The sequence below is a fragment of the Lontra canadensis genome, unplaced genomic scaffold, assembly GCF_010015895.1.
Source record: "Lontra canadensis isolate GAN:19392208 unplaced genomic scaffold, GSC_riverotter_1.0 scaffold121, whole genome shotgun sequence".
In the NCBI taxonomy this organism is placed as follows: Eukaryota; Metazoa; Chordata; class Mammalia; order Carnivora; family Mustelidae; genus Lontra; species Lontra canadensis.
The window spans coordinates 4,500,270-4,521,589 of NW_022631115.1; the positions used below are offsets into that span (position 1 = coordinate 4,500,270).

Below are 21,320 nucleotides of genomic sequence, written 5' to 3' on the forward strand. Positions count from 1 at the left end.
GTCCAATTTTCCCAACACCATTTATCGAAGAGGCTGTCTTTTTTCCATTGGATATATCTTAATTTGTTGATCCATTCATCAGTTGATGGACATTTGGGTTGTTTTTAATCAATCTAGGACTATTTTAATAAAGATGCTGTAATTATTCAAGTACTAGTCTTTGTGTGGAAAGATATTTTATTTATTTAGAGTAAATGCTTTCACTGAAAACTAAAATTGCTGTGTCCAAACTCTCTATTGCCAAACCGTGTTTCAAAGTGTCTATAGTTTTACACTCCTGGCAGCAAATGTGGGAGAGTTCCAGGAGCCCTGCATTTTCCCTACTGCTTGGTGCTTTAATTTTAGCCATTCTAAAAGATGTGTACTGGTATCTCGTGGTGGTTTTAATTTGTATTTCCCTAATGACTCAAAATGATGAACACCTTTCATTATTTCCTTTCATTCTTCCCTTGTTCCCAAACTTAAGAGTAAAATACTCGTCTTTTTACCATTGAATATAAAGTTTGACAAGGGCCTTTTTTTTTTTTAAGATTTTATTTATTTACTTGAGAGAGAGAGTGAATGAGAGAGAGAGTACAAGCAGGGACAGAGGGAGAAAGAGATGGAGAAGCAGACACCCCTGCTGAGCAGAGATGCAGGACTTGATTCCAGGACCTTGGGATCATGACCTGAGCTGAAGGCAGATGCTTAACTGACTGAGCCACCCAAGGGCCAGGGCCTTGGTAAGGGCCAAGGCAAGGGCCTTATTTAGATGTGGCTTACCAGGTTGAGAAAATTCCCATCACTCTTTATTTGCTGAAGGTTTTACCATGAACGGTCACTGAATTTTCTCAAATACTTTCTCAAGTATTTTGAGAAAAATAATATATGAAATATATATAAAGTATGTAAGATATATTTATATTATATATATTTATATGTAAAATATATAAAATATATTTATATGTAAATATATATTATAAAAATATATAAAATATGTAAAATATTTTCTCAAATATTGAGATGGTCATTTTTTTCTTCTTTAATGTATTAATATGGTGAAACATATTTTTGATTTTCAAATGTCAAACCAGCCTGTATTCCTTACATTAAAGGTACTTGTGCATGATTTATTTATTATACCTTTCAGATAATTTGCTAGACTTGACTTTCTAGTATTTGGTTAAGGAATTTTGCATATATATTAATGAGGGATGCAGGCCTTTTATTTTATTTTCTTGTAATACTTTTGTCTGACTTTGGTGTCATAAAACGACTGCAACTCAGAAAGAATTGGAAACTGTTCCTCTTTTACTTTTAAAACAAAATTGTATCACATTGGATTTATTTCTTCCTTCAATGTTTGTAACAATTTACCAATGAAGATATCTACACATGGAATTTATTTTTATCTGGAAATGTTTTCATTACACATGTAATTTATTACATATATTTATATATATACAGTTATACAGGTTATTTCATTGTTTTTGAGTAAACTTTGTAAGTTGTATTTTCAAAAATATTTTTCTTTTGTTTCATTAAGTTGTCCAATTTATTGGAAGAAAATTGTTTATGATAAATCCTTATTATCCATTTAGTGTTTTCAAAGTATCTGTACTGATTCACCCCCATTCTTGATATTGGTAAATTGTATCTTCTCCTTTTTTTCTGATAATTGGCTTAAGGTCTATCAATGTTATTATTTTCTCAGTGAACAAGATTTTTGTGTATTCACTTTTCTCTATTGTGGTTCTATTTTCAATTTCTTTGATTTTAACTCCTTCATTGTTTCCTTCTTTCTGGTTATTCTGGATATAATTTTCTCTGCTTGTCTAGATTTTTTAGGTAGAAACTAGGATCACTGATTCGATATCTTCATTCTTTTCTAATGTAACTATTTAATTTTGTAAATTTCAATCTAGCCTCTACTTTATTTATATCTTCAAAATCTCATTTTGTTGTCATTTCATTTTTATTTTATTCAAAATACTTCCTAATTTTTCTTGTCATTTCCTCTTTGAATTGCTTGATAGGTCTAACAATTTAGAAATTTATATGATATCATTCTATTATTGTTCTCTAGTTTAATTCTGTTTTCAATCAGAAAACATTTTTTGTATGATTTCCAACCTCTGAAATTTCCTAAACCTTTTAACTGGTCTGATAAGACATTTTGGGAATGCTGTCTCATCAGATGTCATCAGGACATTTTCAGTTCCAAGAAATCTTTACTTTTGGGTCACCAAATTGTGTGTAGTCCAGTCAAGGTTTGGTGATTTCTTTATATATGTCTCATGACTCCAAAAGTCTATTCCTGCAAGTTTGGTGGCATAAGGGTTGATTAGCAATACATGATAGGGGCCTTTCCAGCACAGTTGAAGAGAGTCTTCCTGGAGGTATCATTTCCAACAGAGGAAATCTTGAGATTGAAGGTGTGATGCTTAAGGTCTTTCTCTCCCAGGAGTGCACTGTGAAAAGATTATTCTACCAAAAGATGATCATTTTTATTTTTGTAACAATATGCAACTTATAATGATTTGGTATTTTTATAAATTACAAAATGATCCCTGACATAAGTTCAGTTACTGTTACCATACAAAGTCATTACTATATTACTGACTATATTCTCTATGTTGTATATTGCATCCCCATGACTTATTCATCTTATAACTAGAAGTTTATACTTCCTAATCTCTTTTACCTGTTTCATCTGTCCCACATCCCCTCCCCTCTGACCAATAATCTGTTTTATCTATAAATCTGTTTCTGCTGTTTGCTTGCTTAGATTCCACATATAAGTAATATCATACAGGGGCACCTGGGTGGCTCTGCCTTCAGCTCAGGTCATGATCCCAGGGATCTAGCCTCACATCGGGCTCTCTGCTCAGCAGGGAACCTGCTTCCCCCTCTCTCTGCCTGCCTCTCTGCCTACTTGTGGTCTCTGTCTGTCAAATAAATAAAAATCTTAAAAAATTTAAAAAATTTTTAAAAAGTAACATCATACAGTATTTGTTTTTCTCTGACTTAGATCACTTAGCATATTACCATCTAGGTCCAACCATGTTGTTGCAAATGACAAGATTTCTTTTATTTGCTGGATAGTATTCCATTCTGTTTAAATACATCTTTTTGCGCAACTGACCACACCTTTTTATGTGACTGATTCTGAATTCTTATTCAAATTCACAGTTTGTATTTACAGGCTGTATTACTGGTAACACATTTAGTTCCAAATAGTTCTTTGGGGATAATAATAATGTTAAAGATGTCTTTGAAGATTTGCTGTCTTGCAAAAAGTTTATCAACTATTGCTTCATATTTATACCTATACTGTATCTTCCCAGATGCACTCAGTTCTTTCATTTTGCTTTTGCAGTATCCACTCATCTGCTTTCAAGGCTGCTTGAAGCAGGGAGTTTCAGGAGGCATACATGACTCTAGGTTTCCTTCTGTAAGGAGAATTTTCTCCCTGAAGTCAGAATATGGGTCAGTAAATATTTTCAGTGGGCTACTTTCAGACTTAGGGTGCTGATTTAGAGCATTCACACAACTGGGAATTGGCACGTTATTTTTGATTCTGTACTTGTTGCCTGTCAAACCTTTGTAAAAATAATGTACCTATAAATATGGACCAAAGATGGAAGTACCTGAGAGTTCTCCCTCCTACCGCTTGTTACTCACATATGACCTCAGTAGGTTTCCAATCTATACAATTTCTCTCTGACGTGGGACATGACACCCAGAAAAAGTCCTTCCTGGTACCAAGGGACAAAAGGCCACTGAATTAAGAAAACCTGACTCTAAAGATTTTATTTATTTATTTGAGCGGGAGTGCATGGGCTGGGGGGAGGAGGATAGGGAAGAGCAGAGGGAGAGGGAGGTGAGACTCCCCTCTGAGCATAGAGCCCGAGGTGGGATTCAATCCCAAGACTCTGGGATCAAGACCTGAGCCGCCCAAGAACTCCAGAAAACCTGATTCTTGATCAGTGATGTTTTCAAAGAAAGACCTTGACCAAAAGAAGGAGATGTGAAAATATATAAAAGGAAACCTTATTAAAATGGATTCAGGAAGCCAGGAGGAGGAGCTTTCACATGGTACTATTTTGTGTCAATTACAAGAAGAAGTGTGGGTTACAGACCCCAAAAAAAGAATCATCAACTGGCAAGAATTATCAATTTATAGGCCACAACAGAAAAGGATACACATTGCACCTCCTATAAGAAAATTAACAACTCCGGCAACTCAGCCAATGAGAAACCATCATCACCCTGAACGCTTCCTTATCTCCCAATATACTTTTGTCCAAAACAACCACTCCCAACCCACTCCTCCTCATAAAATAACATTTTCTCCTTTGTTTGTTGGACTTGTCTATGGCTTACCATAGCTAGTTTGTCCCAAATTGCAATTCTCTCCTATTTATAGATAAATCTATTTGCAATTAAAAAAGAAAATTATTTAGAATTATTTTATAGTTTAGAATATGATCTATCTCTGTAAGTGTTCCTTCTGCACTTGAAAATGTATCTTTTTCAGGTTTGAGGTGGAGTGCCCTATTACTTTCAGTTAGGTCAAGTCGGTACTGGTATTCTGGTCTCCTATATGCTTAGTGATTTTTCCATCTATTTTTCTATCAATTATTGACAGAAGAGTGTTCAATTTGCTTATTTTTCCTTTTAGTATTATCAGGTTTTGGTTTCTTGATTTTATAACTCTGTCATGATGTGCTAGCTTGGCAATTTCTGATTGAATCAGAAGAATTGTGAATTTTGGGTTATTCACTGCTGGATTTTGTTGCATTTCCTTGATGAATAGTGGACTTCATTCTGCATGGTTATATTACCTGAGAGCAGTTTGATTCTCTTTGGCTTGTTTTAACCCATATTAGAGCAGATAAAGAAATCTTCATCTTAGGACTCATTTAGCCCTTCTATTAAGATGACACTCTACTGAGAACTCTATCCAGTGCTAGGTAGCATCGGGTCCTTCCACACTGGCTGGTAGTACCACAAAATATTTTCTGCCCTGGGTAGGAAATTCAGGAATTTTCTGACCTAGAGATTTCCAGTAGTTCTCTTCTATGCACAGGTCTTTTCCTGAAATTTGTACTGATCAGTATCCACCCAAAGACCAGGAGAAACCCCTGGAGGTCCAGAGCCCTCTCCATGGGGCTTTCTGCTCTCTGGTGCCCCTATGTCACCAGTTTTCACCATGCCGGGACCCCTAAACTCCAATTTTTGCCTCCTCAACTCACCCAGTCTCTGGCTATGTAACCTTCCCTGTGCTTCAACCTGGAAACTGCACAATCACAGAGATCACACCATGAGTCCCTGTGTCATGGATCACAGTTCTTTGTTGTCTGTTGTCCATTGCCTGAAAACTGCTGGCTTATATATTTTGTCTGTTTTGGGGGGTTTTAAAAGCAGAATGTAAATCTGCTGTCTCCTACAATATCATAGTCAAAAACAGAAATTTGTCTCTGTTTATAAATCAATGGAACTTTTTCAGATGTTATACATCAAAGATCCTTTTTATACTGAGAATAAGTTACTAGTGATCTGATGGAAGGATCATTTTAAATAAAGTTTTAATAAAGAATCTTTACTGCCGTAATGATCTATGCTTTATTCTGAATTCTGGGCTCTAATTTATCTTGACAAAAGAAAAACAAAAAAAAAAGAAAGATTATCTTTGACATTCAAAAGCTGGCCTGGCACTCATGGATAGGCCATGGTATTCTACTGAACATAATCTCACAGAATCCAAGCTAAGACAAGGTTACTCTGAGACTTTGATAAAATGGAACAAAACAAGGCTACTTGCTAATTTTGTCTAAGCACAAACAAAAACAAGATTACTTTGCCACCCACAAAATACCAAACACCCTCTTCTTTTGGCCAGATTCAGTGAATCCTATATCCTATTAATTACAGTTTTATTCTCATTCTATTCTCCCCTCTCTATAGATAAGATTAATTAAGATACAGAATCATAGGGTTGGTGCACATTTTCTGGAATTATTCAATTTAGAGCAAATCCCTGCCTTCTTTCCCTCTCCAAAATCACCTAGCCAAAGTTTAAGTTTATAACATGTTTTTTCTAACATCCTCTTAATGACAGTCCCCATGACTCCCCACAGCATGTGTTCTCATTCACTGCAATTAGTGAAAACTCAATTTGTTTAACTACAAAGATTTACCTGGTGATTTTTGGATGAATGACAGTGACAATTTAGATAAGCCTAAAGGGGTTCTAACGTAGGACTTTCAGGCAATGAATGAGCAAAAGAAGTTTTATGCATATATTTTTTTATTCCAGTCAAAATTTTTGTATTTTTCAAGTATCTATAAATCCAAAAACATTAAGCTAGCTATTCTGTTCTTTATAATTTTATATTCTTAAAAAAATGCAATCAGGCTTGAAGCTTCTTGAAAAAAAAAAAAAAGATACTTTTAAAAACCTTTGAAATATTAACTTTATAATTTGATATATTTTCATGTTTAAAAAGATGGTATCTTGTTAGCATTTATAGTCATTTATGGCTTATGTTAAGTAATCAAGTTGAAAAGTCCTTTAAGATAAACTACGCAGATCAAGAAAAGTCAAAGACATTAAGTTAATAATACTTTATATCACTAGCTAAGTTTAACTTTGTATTTAAAAAATATACCATTTAGGGACACCTGAGTAGCTCAGTCAGTTAAGCATCCAACTCTTAGTTGCAGTTTAGGTCGTGATCTCAAGGTCATAGGTCAAGCCCTGCTTCAGGCTCCACACTCAGGACAAAGTCTGCTTCTCTCTCCCTTTCCTTTCCCCTTGTCCCTCCCCACCCCTACTCTCTCTCTTTATCAAATAAGTAAGTCTTTTTTAAAAATACACCATTTAAATTAGCCATTTCTTTAAATAAATAAATAATTAATTAGCTGTTTCTTTAAAAAAAAAAAAGACTTTATTTATTTATTTGACAGAGAGAGAGAGAAATAACAAGTAGGCAGAGAGGCAGGCAGAGGGAGAGGGGAAGCAGGCTCCCCGCTAAGCAGAAAGCCCTATGTGGGGCTCAATCCCAGGACCCTGAGACCATGACCTAAGCTGAAGGCAGAGGCCTAACCCACTGAGCCATCCAGGTGCCCCAAATTAGCTGGTTTTTTTTAACAAGTTGTTCAGAAAATAGTGAACTAATAACTATAAAATAATAATAAATATAATTATAAAAATAATAGGTATTATTTGTGGAGCATAAGGAATAACACAGAAGACATTGGGAGATGGAGAGAAGTGAGTGGGAGGGAAATTGGAGAGGGGGACAAACCATGAAAGACTGTGGACTCTGAGAAACAAACTGAGGGTTTTGGAGGGGAGGGAGTGGGGGGTTGGGTGAGCCTGGTGGTGGGTATTATGGAGGGCATGTATTGCATGGAGCACTGGGTGTGGTGCATAAACAATGAATTTTGGAACACTGAAAAAAATTAATTGAAATTTTTTAAAAAAAGAAAGAATATATGCTATGGAAAAATTTTTAAAAATAATAATAGATATTGTTATTTCAGGATCAACTCTTGCCAAGTGTTTTATCTATATTATCCTTGGATCTCAGAGTTAACCTGGCAAATAGCTACTATTATCCTTATTTAAAAAACAATATAAGGAAAATAAGGTTTAGAATTATAAAGTGAAATGCTCAAGATTAAATAATTGATAACTGCAACACATGTTCAGTCAGATCAAATTTAGTTCAGTCTTAGTTCATACTTAGTTCAAACTTAGTTCATAAGATCTTACGTTCTTGGAAACAGTGTTCTGTCTCTTTCTGTAATTTCAGTAGACAATGGAATATGATGTTGATATTTAAGACATGGAGCAAAACATAACAGTTTAACACAGGTACGAAAGCCTGTTTTTATATAATAGAAATGCTCTAGATAAAATATTTCACTTAGCAATAAGTAAACATCTAAAGAAAGGAAAAAGTAAGGAATATGAAGTTATACAGTGAAAAGGAAATATTTTAAGTTTAAAATAATGACTAACTAAAATGGATGGTATCACTTCTAGTTCAGTGGTCATATGAGGACCATTGCTAGAAAATATCATTTCACAAGAGATACTCAGTGCCTATTAAGGAGGTTAGGATAAGAAATTTATTGGCAAAAAAAAAATTATCAATGAAAATATGTCCATTGTATCAGGAGAAAAAAGACAGAAATTTTGGATGAAGAAGAGTAATTGAAAGCAGGATGAATGACTAATAATACAAGAAATATTAAACTGTACTTTCTAAGAACACAGCAGGTACTCTTGTTCAGAAAGGTAGAAGCATTAGAGTCCTCTGCGTCATTTGCAGAATAAAAACATGCTTTGGAGATGTTATCCCCCTTAAACAGTGGTGTTCAACTATATAAAAAAAGGAAAATTATACCCAAGGAAATGGTCTTTACCTTTGATAAAATTGATTGAATCCTCATAAATATTCATTTAATATACTCTTTCTTAATATATAATAATTCTATCTTCCTACATAAAAATGCATTCTATTTCTTATAAAGATAATTACTCCTTACTCCATTCACTGCCCTGACACATTCAATATAATATAAATTATTCTACAGAAACAACTGTGCCTTATTAATGCTTAAAATAACATTTATCCTTTATTACTTGTATTTAATATCAAAATTTATCTTCATGTAGCCAACACATGGAAGATATTCTAATGCAATATAAAGAAAGCATTTATCTTAAAAGCAGAATGTGGCTTGTCACTATTTTGTACAGCAGATTGCTAGGTTTTATTCATTTCTCATTACTAAAAGATTGCACCCTTTGATTAACAGCTCCCCATTTCTCCCACCCCCATCCCCTGACAACCACTATTCTACTCTGTGCTTCTTTGACTATTTAGATTTCTCTTATAAGTGGTATTATATAGTATTTTTCCTTCTGTGTCAGGCTTACTTCACTTAGCATAATGTCTTCCAAATTCAATCAGGTTATCACAAATGGCAGGATTTCTTTCTTTTTTGATCCTGAATAATATTCTGGTGTATGTATGTACCACATTTTCCTTATCAATTCATCTGTCAGTGGACAGAGGGCTATTATAAATAATGTTGCAGTGAACATGGGAGTGCAGGTATCTCTTTCAGATCCTGAGTTCAACTTCTTTGAATAAATATCCAGAAGTGGGATTGGTGGATCACATGGTAATTCTATTTTTAATTTTTTGAGAAATGTCTGTACTTTTTTCCATAGTGGCTGCACCAATTTACATTCCCACCAACACTGTGCAAGGAATTCTCTTTCCTCTGCACCATCTTCACCAATACTTTTTTTTTTTAATAATAGCCATGCTAACAAGTGTGAGGTGACTTCACATCATGTTTTTAATTTGCATTTCCCTGATGATTAGTGACATTGAGAACACTTTCATATACTTGTTGGCCATTTGTAAGTCTTTCTGGGGGAAATATCTTTTCAACTCCTTTCCCTATTTTTTAACCAAGTTATTTCGATTTTTGCTATTGAATTGTAAGAGTTCCTCATATGTTTTGGATTTATTGGATATATGTTTGCAAATATTTTTCCATTACATGAGGTGCCTTTCATTTTGTTGATGTTTTCCTTTGTTGTACAGAAGTTTTTCTTAGTTTGATGTAGCTCTAATTGTCTATTTTTGCTTTTGTAGTCTGTGTTTTCACTTTCATATACAGGAAATCATTGAAGACCACTGTCAAGAAGACTTTATGTATTGTTCTGGTAATGTTATAGTTTCAGGACTTAAGGCTGAACTGTATGCTTAAACATTTGCTAAGAGGGTATATTATGTATTCTTATCAAAGATACTTATAATACAGGGATGGAAGGAAACTTTTGGAAGTGATGGATATATTTATGACATAGATTGTGGCAATGGTTTTATTGGTGTATACTTATCTCCAAACTCATCAAGTTGTTTACATAAAGCATGCACATCCTTTTATGTGATAATCATACCTCAATAAAGTGGTTCTAAAAAAGGAACGTAGTTTGGATCACCTAGATGGCTCAGTCAGTTAAGTATTTAACTCTTGATTTCAGCTAAGACCATGATATCAAGGTCTTGAGATCAAGCCCATGTCAGCTCTGTGCTAACCATGGAGTAGGCTTGACATTCTCTTTCTCTCTCTACCCCTCCCTACAGCTCATACTCTCTCTCTGTCAAATAAGCAAACAAAAATAAATAAATAAAATCTTTTAAAAAATGAATATAGTTTACCAAATTTTCAATTGACCAAAAGATCAAAAAAAAAAAAAAAGAATTACACTAACAAATCCTACTTCAATATCCTTTCTTCACTTTTCATTGCCACTTTTTTATATCACAGACTATGTCTTAAAGACTACAGGAAAACCAAAAAGTATACTTTCATACTGAATTTAAACAATCGTGTCAGTAGCAGAATTGCCATTACAATGCCCTACTATATTTTCAAAGCTATGCAAACAACTATCATGTCTTCCTGCCTTTCTCAAAAAGGATTTTAATCCCAAAAGCATTGTGAACAATAAGAATCATTAAAAGAAAGGACATGTATATAAATCTTAAAGAAAAAATATTTTAGGCATTTCAAGCTCTTCTTTAGTTTGATAGAATTGGCTTTCAGAGCTATAATTAAAATTATGAAAAATTCCAAGGATTAGAGATTACATATTTGGATTCCAAAAATCCTCTTTGAATAGTGATTCACAAGAGCATGGAATCATGCTTTAAAATTAGCAAACAGAAATGCCTATTTCCATGGCTTTAAGCAATAATATTACTCAATATTAGTAAGACCAATAATTATTATCAGAATATAAAGCATTTACTGGTGAGTATTATGTGCACTTTAAACAAGAATTAGAACTTTTCATATGTTAATTTTTATAAACTATCTGTGACTATATTTGATGAAAAATACATCACAGTAATAAGGGTTTTGTTTGTTTTTGTTATTAAAGAAGTTATACTTAATGGTTTTTGTGATGGTTCTACAATATAGTAAAAATTACCTAAAGATGAAGAAACACACTTTGTCATAGAATGACTCATTAGTTATGTAAAAGAAAATTAATAAGCAGAGAAGTAAATAGAAATAAATGTTTGTAAAAATATATCCAATTGGGGCTCTTGGGTGGCTCAGTGGGTTGAGCCTCTGCCTTCAGCTCGGGTCATGATCTCAGGGTCCTGGGATCGAGTCCCACATCAGGCTCCCTGCTGAGCAGGGAGCCTGCTTCCCCCTCTCCCTCTGCTGCTCCCACTGCTTGTGCTCTCTCTCCTTCTCTCACTCTCTGTCAAATAAATAAATTCTTTAAAAATATATATATGTATATATATATATATCTCTCCAATTGATCATATTTTAATACAATAGTCTAACACTTTGGCCTACCAGGAAACAGAAATCTGGATTTCTTTGGACTGTTACAGAAGCATATTTCTTACAGAAATGATTGCAAATAGCCTTTGAAAATAAGAAGCCACAGTGAAGATAGAAACAAAACTGAGAATCAAAAGCTTCTAGTATTTAAGAGTCCTATTAGTCAAAGATCAAGGAGTATTCTATATATCTGAGCTGATAAATAACCCATAGCTTGTCATGAATGAGGTAAAATATCTTCAAATATTTTATTAGTATTTGCATCACAGCACTAAAAATTGAGAGAAATGTCTCACTAAAACATGAAATTGCCGTTCAGTAACAGTAACAATATAACATAATTTTTTCATACTGAAGAATTCATATTTCAAACTGAAATTCTGAAAAGTGAAACTAAATTTTATGGGATTCCAAACTATTCATGAAACCAGTAGTAAGGTGTCAAATGCTAAAAAGTGCACTAGAATAGCAGTCAGGAGATCTAGGTTGTAATAACAATTCCACAAACTTTTAACCTTAAGCAAGTCACTTAATTAACATTGGATTTGGTTATTCATTTGTCGAACAAGAGGTTAGAGCTCATGCTCTGGGAGTTCCCATATCAGATAAATGACTATGAACTTGATAAATCACAGGTATCAATTACCTTCTATGAAATGTCTATTTTGTGTCAAGTGATAAACTAGACTCTTTGTTTGGAATATCTTAATCTATAGTAGAAATACCTTCATTTCAGAGATTTGGAAACAGATTCAGGGAAGGCAACTTTCCCAATAGCATACAACTAATAAATGCAGGAGCTGGGATTCCAACCAAGAGCTGTCTATCTTCCTGCCCTCATGCCAACTCTGTCATACATTCTGATTTTTATCCAACTGATGACAGAATATTCAATCATTCAAGCTGCATGACAAAACTTAAAATAATTGCTCAACTATCACATAATGACACTTAAAAAGCTTCTATTTGAACCATAACCATCAATGATTCAATAAGAAGTTTTTATTACTTACAGCTGTTCCAAAGATATGAGTCCTTTAAATGTTTGCTTATCTAAGGCATGAATTTCGTTCTTGTACAGATACCTGAAAAACATATAAAATTCTATTAAGTTATAAATTTGCATAGATGCCACATTTCTTATATCAGGAATTTTTAAGCTACAATGTGACTCTAAAGAGCTTTGGGATGTTAATAGATTCCCTAAAAATATATGGAGACTTTGATTTCATTTAAATATGTCCAAGTATCTGGGCAAGACAGTTCCAAGGCTCTTGTCAGATTCTCAATGAAATACTTGATCCAAAATATTAAGAATCACTACCTTAACCTCTAAAACTTAGAGTGATTGTAGAAAAGTTCTGACTAATGAGGTCACATGTACTGGGTAACAACTTTTCTAAGAAAAAGAAAAGTTGGACTACAACAATTTTTTTTTTCAAATTCATTCTATCATACAGAATATATTGAACCAGGAGTTATATTTGCAAAGCTGGCAAATATCATAGGACTCATCTAAAGGGAGTAAACACATATTAACAGGATCCACAAGATGTATTTTGGATCTCCCATGGCTGCTGCTGAAAACCTACAGGAAAAGAACCTGTTAATGGATTTACAAATATGATGATGTAACTATTCCGGCCAAAAGATTTAATGAAAACTATTTACACAACAAATGAACACTATGTTCTTTTTTCATCAACTATAGGATGGAAAAGTTATTTCATTTTTTTAGATCTCTATGTGAATACTTTGTGAATGTCATGAAAGTGAAATCTGTATCTTTTCTACTTGTGCCTCTGTGGATCTGAGGCTATCAGAATTCCTACAACTTTCTACTGAGTTCCTCTGGAATGCATCTTTTCATATGCTAGAGCTCACAGTGACTTTGAATGCATCAGAATCACCTGGTGGTTGCTAAAAACAACTCCTGAGCTTGCCCCCAGCCCTACTCAATCCAATTCTCTTGGGGTGAGGTTTAGGAAACTGCACTCTTAACAAGTTTCCCAGCTGATTCTGAAGCAATCTTTCTGCAGATGACTTAAAAACCATAGAAGCCATAATCACAGTTCTAGTTGAAAATGAAAAAGATTGCTTTTCCAAAATGTGCTTAGGGAAGCTTTGGAAATTCCAAATTACTTTCTCTTCTCACAGATTAGAACCTCTGTAAGTTTCTCAGAACAGTAGTAGTAACTGGTAGAGATTTATGTCTTACTGGAGATATTTCCTTAGCATTATTTGGTATTATGGAAAATCTTGCTTTTACCTAACAATCTCAAAAATATAGCTATATGTTAGGAAAACAAGAAATGGAATTTTCTAGAACCATGTTTCTTCAACTAGCTCATAAAGACTATGGAGCTGTGGTCTCAAAAACCACCACTGGTTCTCAACTATGGTTATGATCTGGGAAACAAAGGCAGAAGAAAAACTATTAAATTTTCTTACTACTTAGAACCCATTGACAAGTCCTTGAAACAGGCAGAGTGACATTCCTCTAGGAACCCAGTTGCCTCGATTTTAATACTTTGGTAAGTGCAAAAGGCAATCTTAGACTGACCTGCAGGATTCTGTAAGCCTACTATGACATATAAAATTCCTTTGGAAACTTCTTTTATCTCTATCCCCCAAGATACATGTTAGCAATCATCTTCCAAACATATGACCCACTGATATACATCTGAAGATCCTCATGACTGTGTTTTTACTAAACAGTAATAAATAACATTTTCCTAACAATAGCTAACCCCCTCAGGACCCTGGAAACCTTGTTTCCAAAATATCTGGATGGTTTATGCCATCCCTAACTCCCTTCCAACTTGAAAGTATATAACAGGCCATTTTTCATGACCCAGGTGCTGCTCTTTCTGCACACAGTCCTGTCCCTGTGTTTTAATAAAGCCCACCTTTTTGCACCAAAGACATCTTAAGAATAATTTCTTGGCCATCAGTTTTCAACCCTAACATTTTTCCTACATCAATTGTGTGTGAATCCATGTATAGGTACATGAATCAATATTTCAAAGACATCATTTTGGCTCTATCTCAGGCCTTATACTGATATCTGGGATACTGCCTCTGTGAACTCTGATTTCATAATGGGTCCACCATGTGAAATAGCACTGAGATTCTTCAAAATTCCAAAGATGATAATAATATGTAGAAAAGTTTAAACCTATATTCTATGGGTAGAAACCAGGTAAAAAGTAATTTGTAAATTTATTCCAGAGTATTCAGATATTCCTCCCTGGTAAGAACCCTTATACTATCAGAATGTCAAGGAACCACATTATTTTTCAGGTATCATATCCTGAAGCATAAAAAAATTGACCCAATTTCTGTAAAGATGTGTATAAAGGATTAAATTGGTTTTTTATTACTATCATATTCAAATAATGATGAGCTGCTTCATAAAAACTAAACTAAATTATCAAATATTCATTGAGGAGTCTCAAAACTGAAAAACACCTGTAAAATTTTATATCATATATACAGATTCATTTTAGACTTATATCTTATAGAAAACAATACTAAAAAGGTGACCAAATGGTATTTTAAAAAGAAACAGTAGAACTTCTGTAGTTAGATATGTACATGTTGATTAAAATGATAATGTATGCATTCAAGATACACTGCTCCTTAAGTTAATACCAACAAGAGAACTTCCAGCTTCCTGTGAGATAATGGAAACTACCTGAATTCAAACCTCTCCACATATCCTAAAAATGAACTAAGAGGAAAAAACAAATCATCTAGAATACAACCTATGCCATGACTAGGAGAAACAGAAAATCGGTAACTTAAATTCACATTAAGTAGGGGAAATAGTAACACCAGCAAAGTCAGATCCAGAGGCTGTCTTGCAGAAATGGGTCAGGCAGGATTTTATAGGCAAGGGAGATGGAAGGAAAGGGTGGAAAAAGAAAGCTGAGAAAGTACCAACCTGATGAAAATCTGTCTGAGCTCAGGGGAATCAGAGCCCTAACTCCTGGGAATTGACAGAAAAGGGCTGAGAAAATGAATAGGGGAAGCACCTTACAATTGCTAAGCATCTTGTGGAAGAGTGGTATTAAAGGTAAAGAAGGAATTCAGAAGCCAAAGGGTCTTACAGAGACTAAGATAATATCAGATAATCTAAAGACACACCCAGGGGCACCTGGGTGGCTCAGTTGGGTAAGCATCTGCCTTTGGCTAAGATCATGGGCCCAGGTCCTGGGATTGAGTCCTACAAGAGACTCATTGCTCAGTGGGGAGTCTACTTCTCCCCTTTCCAATGACAGTCTTCCTGCTTGTGCTGTCTTGCCCTCTCTCTCTGTCAAATAAATAAAACCTTTAAAAAATTAAAAAATAAAAACACACCAAAAAAGGCTAGACTGAATAAAGTAATTGTGATTCACTCTGTCAACAGAAGAGCATGGCCTTGAACTAAGAAATAAGCCATCCAAAGCTCTCTTCTCTACCCTCATGTCTAATCATCTGCCACTCAAATTAAATGTTAGTATCTAAAGTTGAGAAATTTTGCACAAGAAAACAATAAACTCATCTTATCTTTGAATATCAATGCAAAATTAATAAAAATATTAGCAAACTGAACTCACCACTTAGTAGTTCTAAGGACCAATATTTATGATAACCTTCTAAAATAATGAAAAAAAAATGGGGCAGAGGGACCCAATGGCAGAGAAGTAGGAGACCTTGCTTCAATCAGTTCTCTGAGTAAGCTAAATATCTACCAGAACACTCTGAACACCCATGAAATCGGCCTGAGATGTAAGATTATACACTTCTGGATCTCCATGGGGGCAAAGACATCAGTGGAGAGATAAAGTGGAGTAGGAAAGGTCGGACTGATATTGGAGGATAAACAGAAGGGGAAGGAAGCCACCAGAAGTGACCCCTTGGAAAGTAATACCCCAATACAAACTTGGAGTCTGGTTAAAAGCACTCAAAAAGAGCAAAAGATCTTAAAGGCAACTGGTGGAGTTGGGTGGCCATGGACACAGGCCTAAGCCCATTTTCCCGGACAGTCAACATAGGCAACCAGCCATGCCAGAGAGAGTCCAGAAGGGCCTCCAGTCCATGGCCCCTGAGCCCGTGGCTTTTCACTGCTTGCACCACCACTTAGGCTTGGTACACTCTTGTTCAGGCCTGAGAGAGCCCAGTGCAGGTGGTGACTGGTGGTATCTAGGACTACAGCCTTCTGTGACTAGCAGAAGGCTCTGAGCGCTCCCAGCCCACACCTTAGAAAACCCCATGAGATCTCTGGTAGAGATCCCTTGGCCTGCAGCTTTCTGAGACCTGTGCAAACCCAGTGCCTGAGTGTACTCGGCATAGGCCTAGACTCCAGACAGCAGTCCCAGACTGCTCCCGGACCAATATAGCTCTCTGGACCAATATAGCTCCTGGTTTTAGTGGCACAGGGTGTGCAGAGACAAGTGGGAGCTTTGGGGGACTACTGGGATGATGGTGCACACTGCCTATGGGAGGTTATGTTGTTCAGTAGAGTTTGAAGAGGGGGAGTCTGTGTGTTCTGGACCACCCAGAGGGGAATAGTCTGTGGCTTTTTTCTGAGGTGGAGGTCTAGGTGTAGACAGATTCTTTCTCTGCTCTGACCCTCTGAAAAGCCACAAAAACCCCCCAAAGAATAAAAACCTCCAGAGAACAAAAGCCTAAAAAACCAGTTTCCACAGAGCCAGCCCCTTGATAACAGGCAAGGTGACTCAACCCAAGCAAGATGGGAAAACAATGCAGCAGACACCTCCCCCAGAGGACAACCCAAAAGAACAAGATGACAACCACCACAGGGTCTCCATAAAACTGTGAAACCCTAACATCAGGGGAAAACAATATATTAACATCCTGGTATTGGCCTAAAACTTATATATTTCTTAGAGACAATCTTTCTTTCTTTCTTTCTTTCTTTCTTTCTTTCTTTCTTTCTTTCTTTCTTTTTTTAACTCATTCTCACAATTCTTATTATCTTAATTTTTGAACCTACTTACCATTACAACTAGAAGTTTAATACAACATATTCCATAATAACTTTGTAACTTGAACTTTTTCATGCATATAACTGTTTCTTTTTCTTTTTCTTTTTTTTAAATATACATATAGATATAAGCTTCAAGGTAATCCTTTTTCTCTATTCAATACTACCCTTATATATAAACCAATTTTAATTCCTTCTATTTGGGAAAGTTGAGTACTTTAACAAAGTTAACAAGATACTCCCAGGAAGAATCAAAATAACCTTCATTGCCCACATCAAGGATTTATAACCACCTTCCCACCTTATTCTTTGGTCAAGGTTTCTCTGTATTTGTTTTTGTTCTGGTATTATATAAATCTTATTCTTGGGGTTCATTTTGGCCAGGTTATTCTTCCTTTTCTTCTCATTTACTTTTGTTGGTCTTTTTGTTTGTTTGTTTTTGCTTATGTACCTTATAAATCTTACTTTTGGGGCTCATTTTGGTGGGTTTTTCTTTTCTCTCTTTTTCTTTCTTGTTGGTCGTGACTTCTAATTGCTCTGAAACTTTCCAGGGTGCACCTTGCCTGGATCATGGTTGATATATTCAGCTATCCCATCAACCATCTCTTTCCAAAATGACTAGTAGGAAGAACACCCAACAGAGGAAAAATTCAGAGACTGTGCCCTCTGCCACAGAACTATTGGATATGGACATAAACAGTATGTCGGAAAGGGAATTCAGGGTTACAATTATCCAGGCAATGGCTAGGTTGGAGAAAACCATTAATGACAACATAAAATCTTTAAGGGTGGAAGTGAGAACTGACCTGTCAGATGTTAAAAATGCTATCAATGGGATCCAATCTCATCTAAATATTCTAACAGCTAGGGTAACTGAGGCAGAAGATAGAATTGGTGATCTGGGAGAAAAACTTATAGAAAAGAAGGATCAGGAGGAGGCCTGGGATAAAACAGCTTAGAAGCCATGAAAACAGAATTAGGCAAATAAATAACATGACGAAATGTTCCAGTGTCAGAAATATTGGGATCCTTGAGTGGGTGGAGAAAGACAGAAGACTAGAAGATATGGTTGAAAATATTCTGGATGAAAATTTCTCCAATTTGGAGAATGGAACAAGTGTTCTTGTCCTAGAGGCAGAAAGGACACCTCCAAGATCAACAAATCTATAAAGATCTCCAGACAGTTAATTGTGAAATTCAAGAATCATAATTTTAGATAAGAGGTCTTAAGGGCAGCTAGGGAGAAGAGATTCCTTACATACAGAGGAAGGCCCATCAGAATAACATCAGACCTGTCCACAGAAACCTGGCAATCCAGAAAGGGTGGCAAGACATTTTCAGGGCATTAAATGAGAAAAGCATGCATCCAAGAATACTTTATCCAGCAAGGCTGACATTCAAAATGGATGGATAGGTAAAGAGTTTCCACCAACAAGGTATAAAAGAGTATGTGATCACCACGCCAGTACTATAAAAAATACTAAGGGGGGTTCTATAAAAGAAGAAAGAACCCAAGAGTGACATAGAACAGAAATTTACAGAGACAATCTATAAAAACAAGGACTTCACAGACAATATGTCAATAAAAACTTATTTTTCAATAATCACTCTCAACATGAACAGCCTAAATGCTCCCATAAAATGGCACAGGATTGCAAACTGAATAAAACAAGAGGATCCATCCATATGCTGTCTACAAGAGGTACATTTGGAACCTAAAGATACATCCAGACTGAAAGTCAAGGGATGGAGAACCATCTTTCATGACAACGGGCCTCAAAAGAAAGCGGGGTGGTGATTCTCATATCAGATAAATTAGATTTTAAGCTAAAGACTAGAGATACAGAAGGACATTACATCATGCTTAAAGGGTCTATCCAGCAAGAAGATCTAACAATTGTAAACATTTATGCCCCAAATATGGGATAAGCCAACTACATAAGCCAACTGTTAATCAAAGAGTCATACTGATATGAATACATTAATTGTAGGGGATCTTTACACGCCACTCTTAGTAATAGACAGATCATCCAGGCAGAAAATTAATAAAGAAACAAGAGCTTTGAATGACACATTGGATCAAATGGACCTCATAGATATATACAGAACATTCCACCCTAAAACAACAGAATACTCATTCTTCTTAAGTGCACATGGAATGGTCTCCAGAATAGACCACAATGTGAGCCACAAAACAGGGCTGAACTTGAGATTGAGATTATTCCCTGCATATTCTCAGACCACAATATTTTGAAACTGAAACTCAACCACAAAAAAAAAGTTTAGAAGGAATTCAAACACTTGGAAGCTAAAGACCATCCTGCTTAAGAATGTTTGGATCAACCAGGAAATCAAAGAAGAACATAAACAATTCATAGAAACCAAATCAGTCCAAAACCTATGGAATACAGCAAAGGCATTTCTAAGGGAGAAACACATAGCCATAATACACCAACTCTCTACACCTTAAAGAACTGGAAAATCAACCAATTAAGCCAACCTCTGCACAAAAAGGAAGATAATCAAGATCAGAGCAGAGATCAATGAGTTAGAAACTAGAGATATAATAGAACACATTAACAAAACTAGAAGCTGGTTCTTTGAAAGAATGAATAAGATCAATAAATCACTGGCCCAACTAATCCAAAAGAAAAGAGAGGACCCAAATTAATAAAATTATGAATGAAAGGGGAGAGATCATGACTAACACCAAGGAAATAGAAACAATCATCAGAAATTGTTATCAACAGTTATATGCCAATAAGTTAAGCAACCTAGAAGAAATGGATGCATTCCTGGAAACCTATAAACTTCCAAGACTGAAACAGGAAGAAATTGACAACCGGAATAGGCCAATATCTAGAAATGAGATTGAAGCAGTGATCAAAAACCTCCCCAAAAAACAGAGCCCAGAACTTGACAGAGTCCCTGGGGAATTCTAACAAACATTCAAAGAAGAAATAATACCTATTCTCCTGAAACTGTTTCAAAACATAGAAACAGAAGGAAAACTTCCAGACTCTTTTTATGAAGCCAGCATTACACTGATCCCCAAACCAGGCAAAGACTCCTTCAAAAGGGAGAATTTCAGACCAATATTCCTGATGAATATGGATGCCAAGATTCTCAACAAGATCCTAGCTAATAGGATCCAATAGTACATTAAAAAGATTATCCACTATGACCAGGTGGGATTTATCCCCGGGATGCAAGCGTAGTTCAACATTCACAAATTAATCAGTGTGATAGAATAAATCAATAAGAGAAGAGAGAAGAACCACGTGGTACTCTCAAATGATGCAGAAAAAAGCATTTGATGAAATACAGCATGTTCCTGATTAAAACTCTTCAGAGTGGTAGAGATAGAGGGAACATTCCTCAAATTCATAAAAGCCATCTATTAAAAGCCCACAGCAAATATCATTCTCAATGGGGAAAAGCTGAGAGCCTTTCCCTTAAGATCAGGAACACGACAAGGATGCCCACTCTCACCACTCTTACTCAACATAGTACTGGAAGTCCTAACAAAAGCAATCAGACAACAAAAAGAAATAAAAGGTATCAAACTGGCAAAGAAGAAGTCAAACTCTCTCTCTTCATTGATGACATGATACTCTATGTGGAAAACCCAAAATACCGCACCCTCCAAATTACTAGAACTCATACAACAATTCAGTAATGTGACAGGATACAAAATCAATGCACAGAAATCACTTGCTTTCTTATATATTCGCAATGTAACTGTAGAAAGAGAAATTAGGGAATCGATTCCATTTACAATAGCACTAAAAACCTTAAGATACCTTAGAATAAGCCTAGCCAAAGTGGTAAAGAATCTGTACCCAAGAAACTACAGAACACTCATGAAAGAAATTAAGAAGACACAGAAAGGTGAAAAAGCATTCCATGCTCATGGCTCAGAAGAATAAACATTGTTAAAATGTCCATA

At 35.4% G+C, this 21,320-nt stretch overlaps 1 protein-coding gene across 1 annotated transcript in view; it reads right to left on the reverse strand.

Moving 5' to 3' along the window:
* PXDNL (peroxidasin like) overlaps positions 1-21,320 on the reverse strand; it is a 454,842-nt gene that overhangs the window by 196,283 nt on the left and 237,239 nt on the right. The window contains exon 4 of the mRNA XM_032841176.1: positions 12,393-12,464. Coding sequence (XP_032697067.1) covers positions 12,393-12,464 — 72 coding nt within the window. The remainder of the gene's footprint in view (positions 1-12,392; positions 12,465-21,320) is intronic.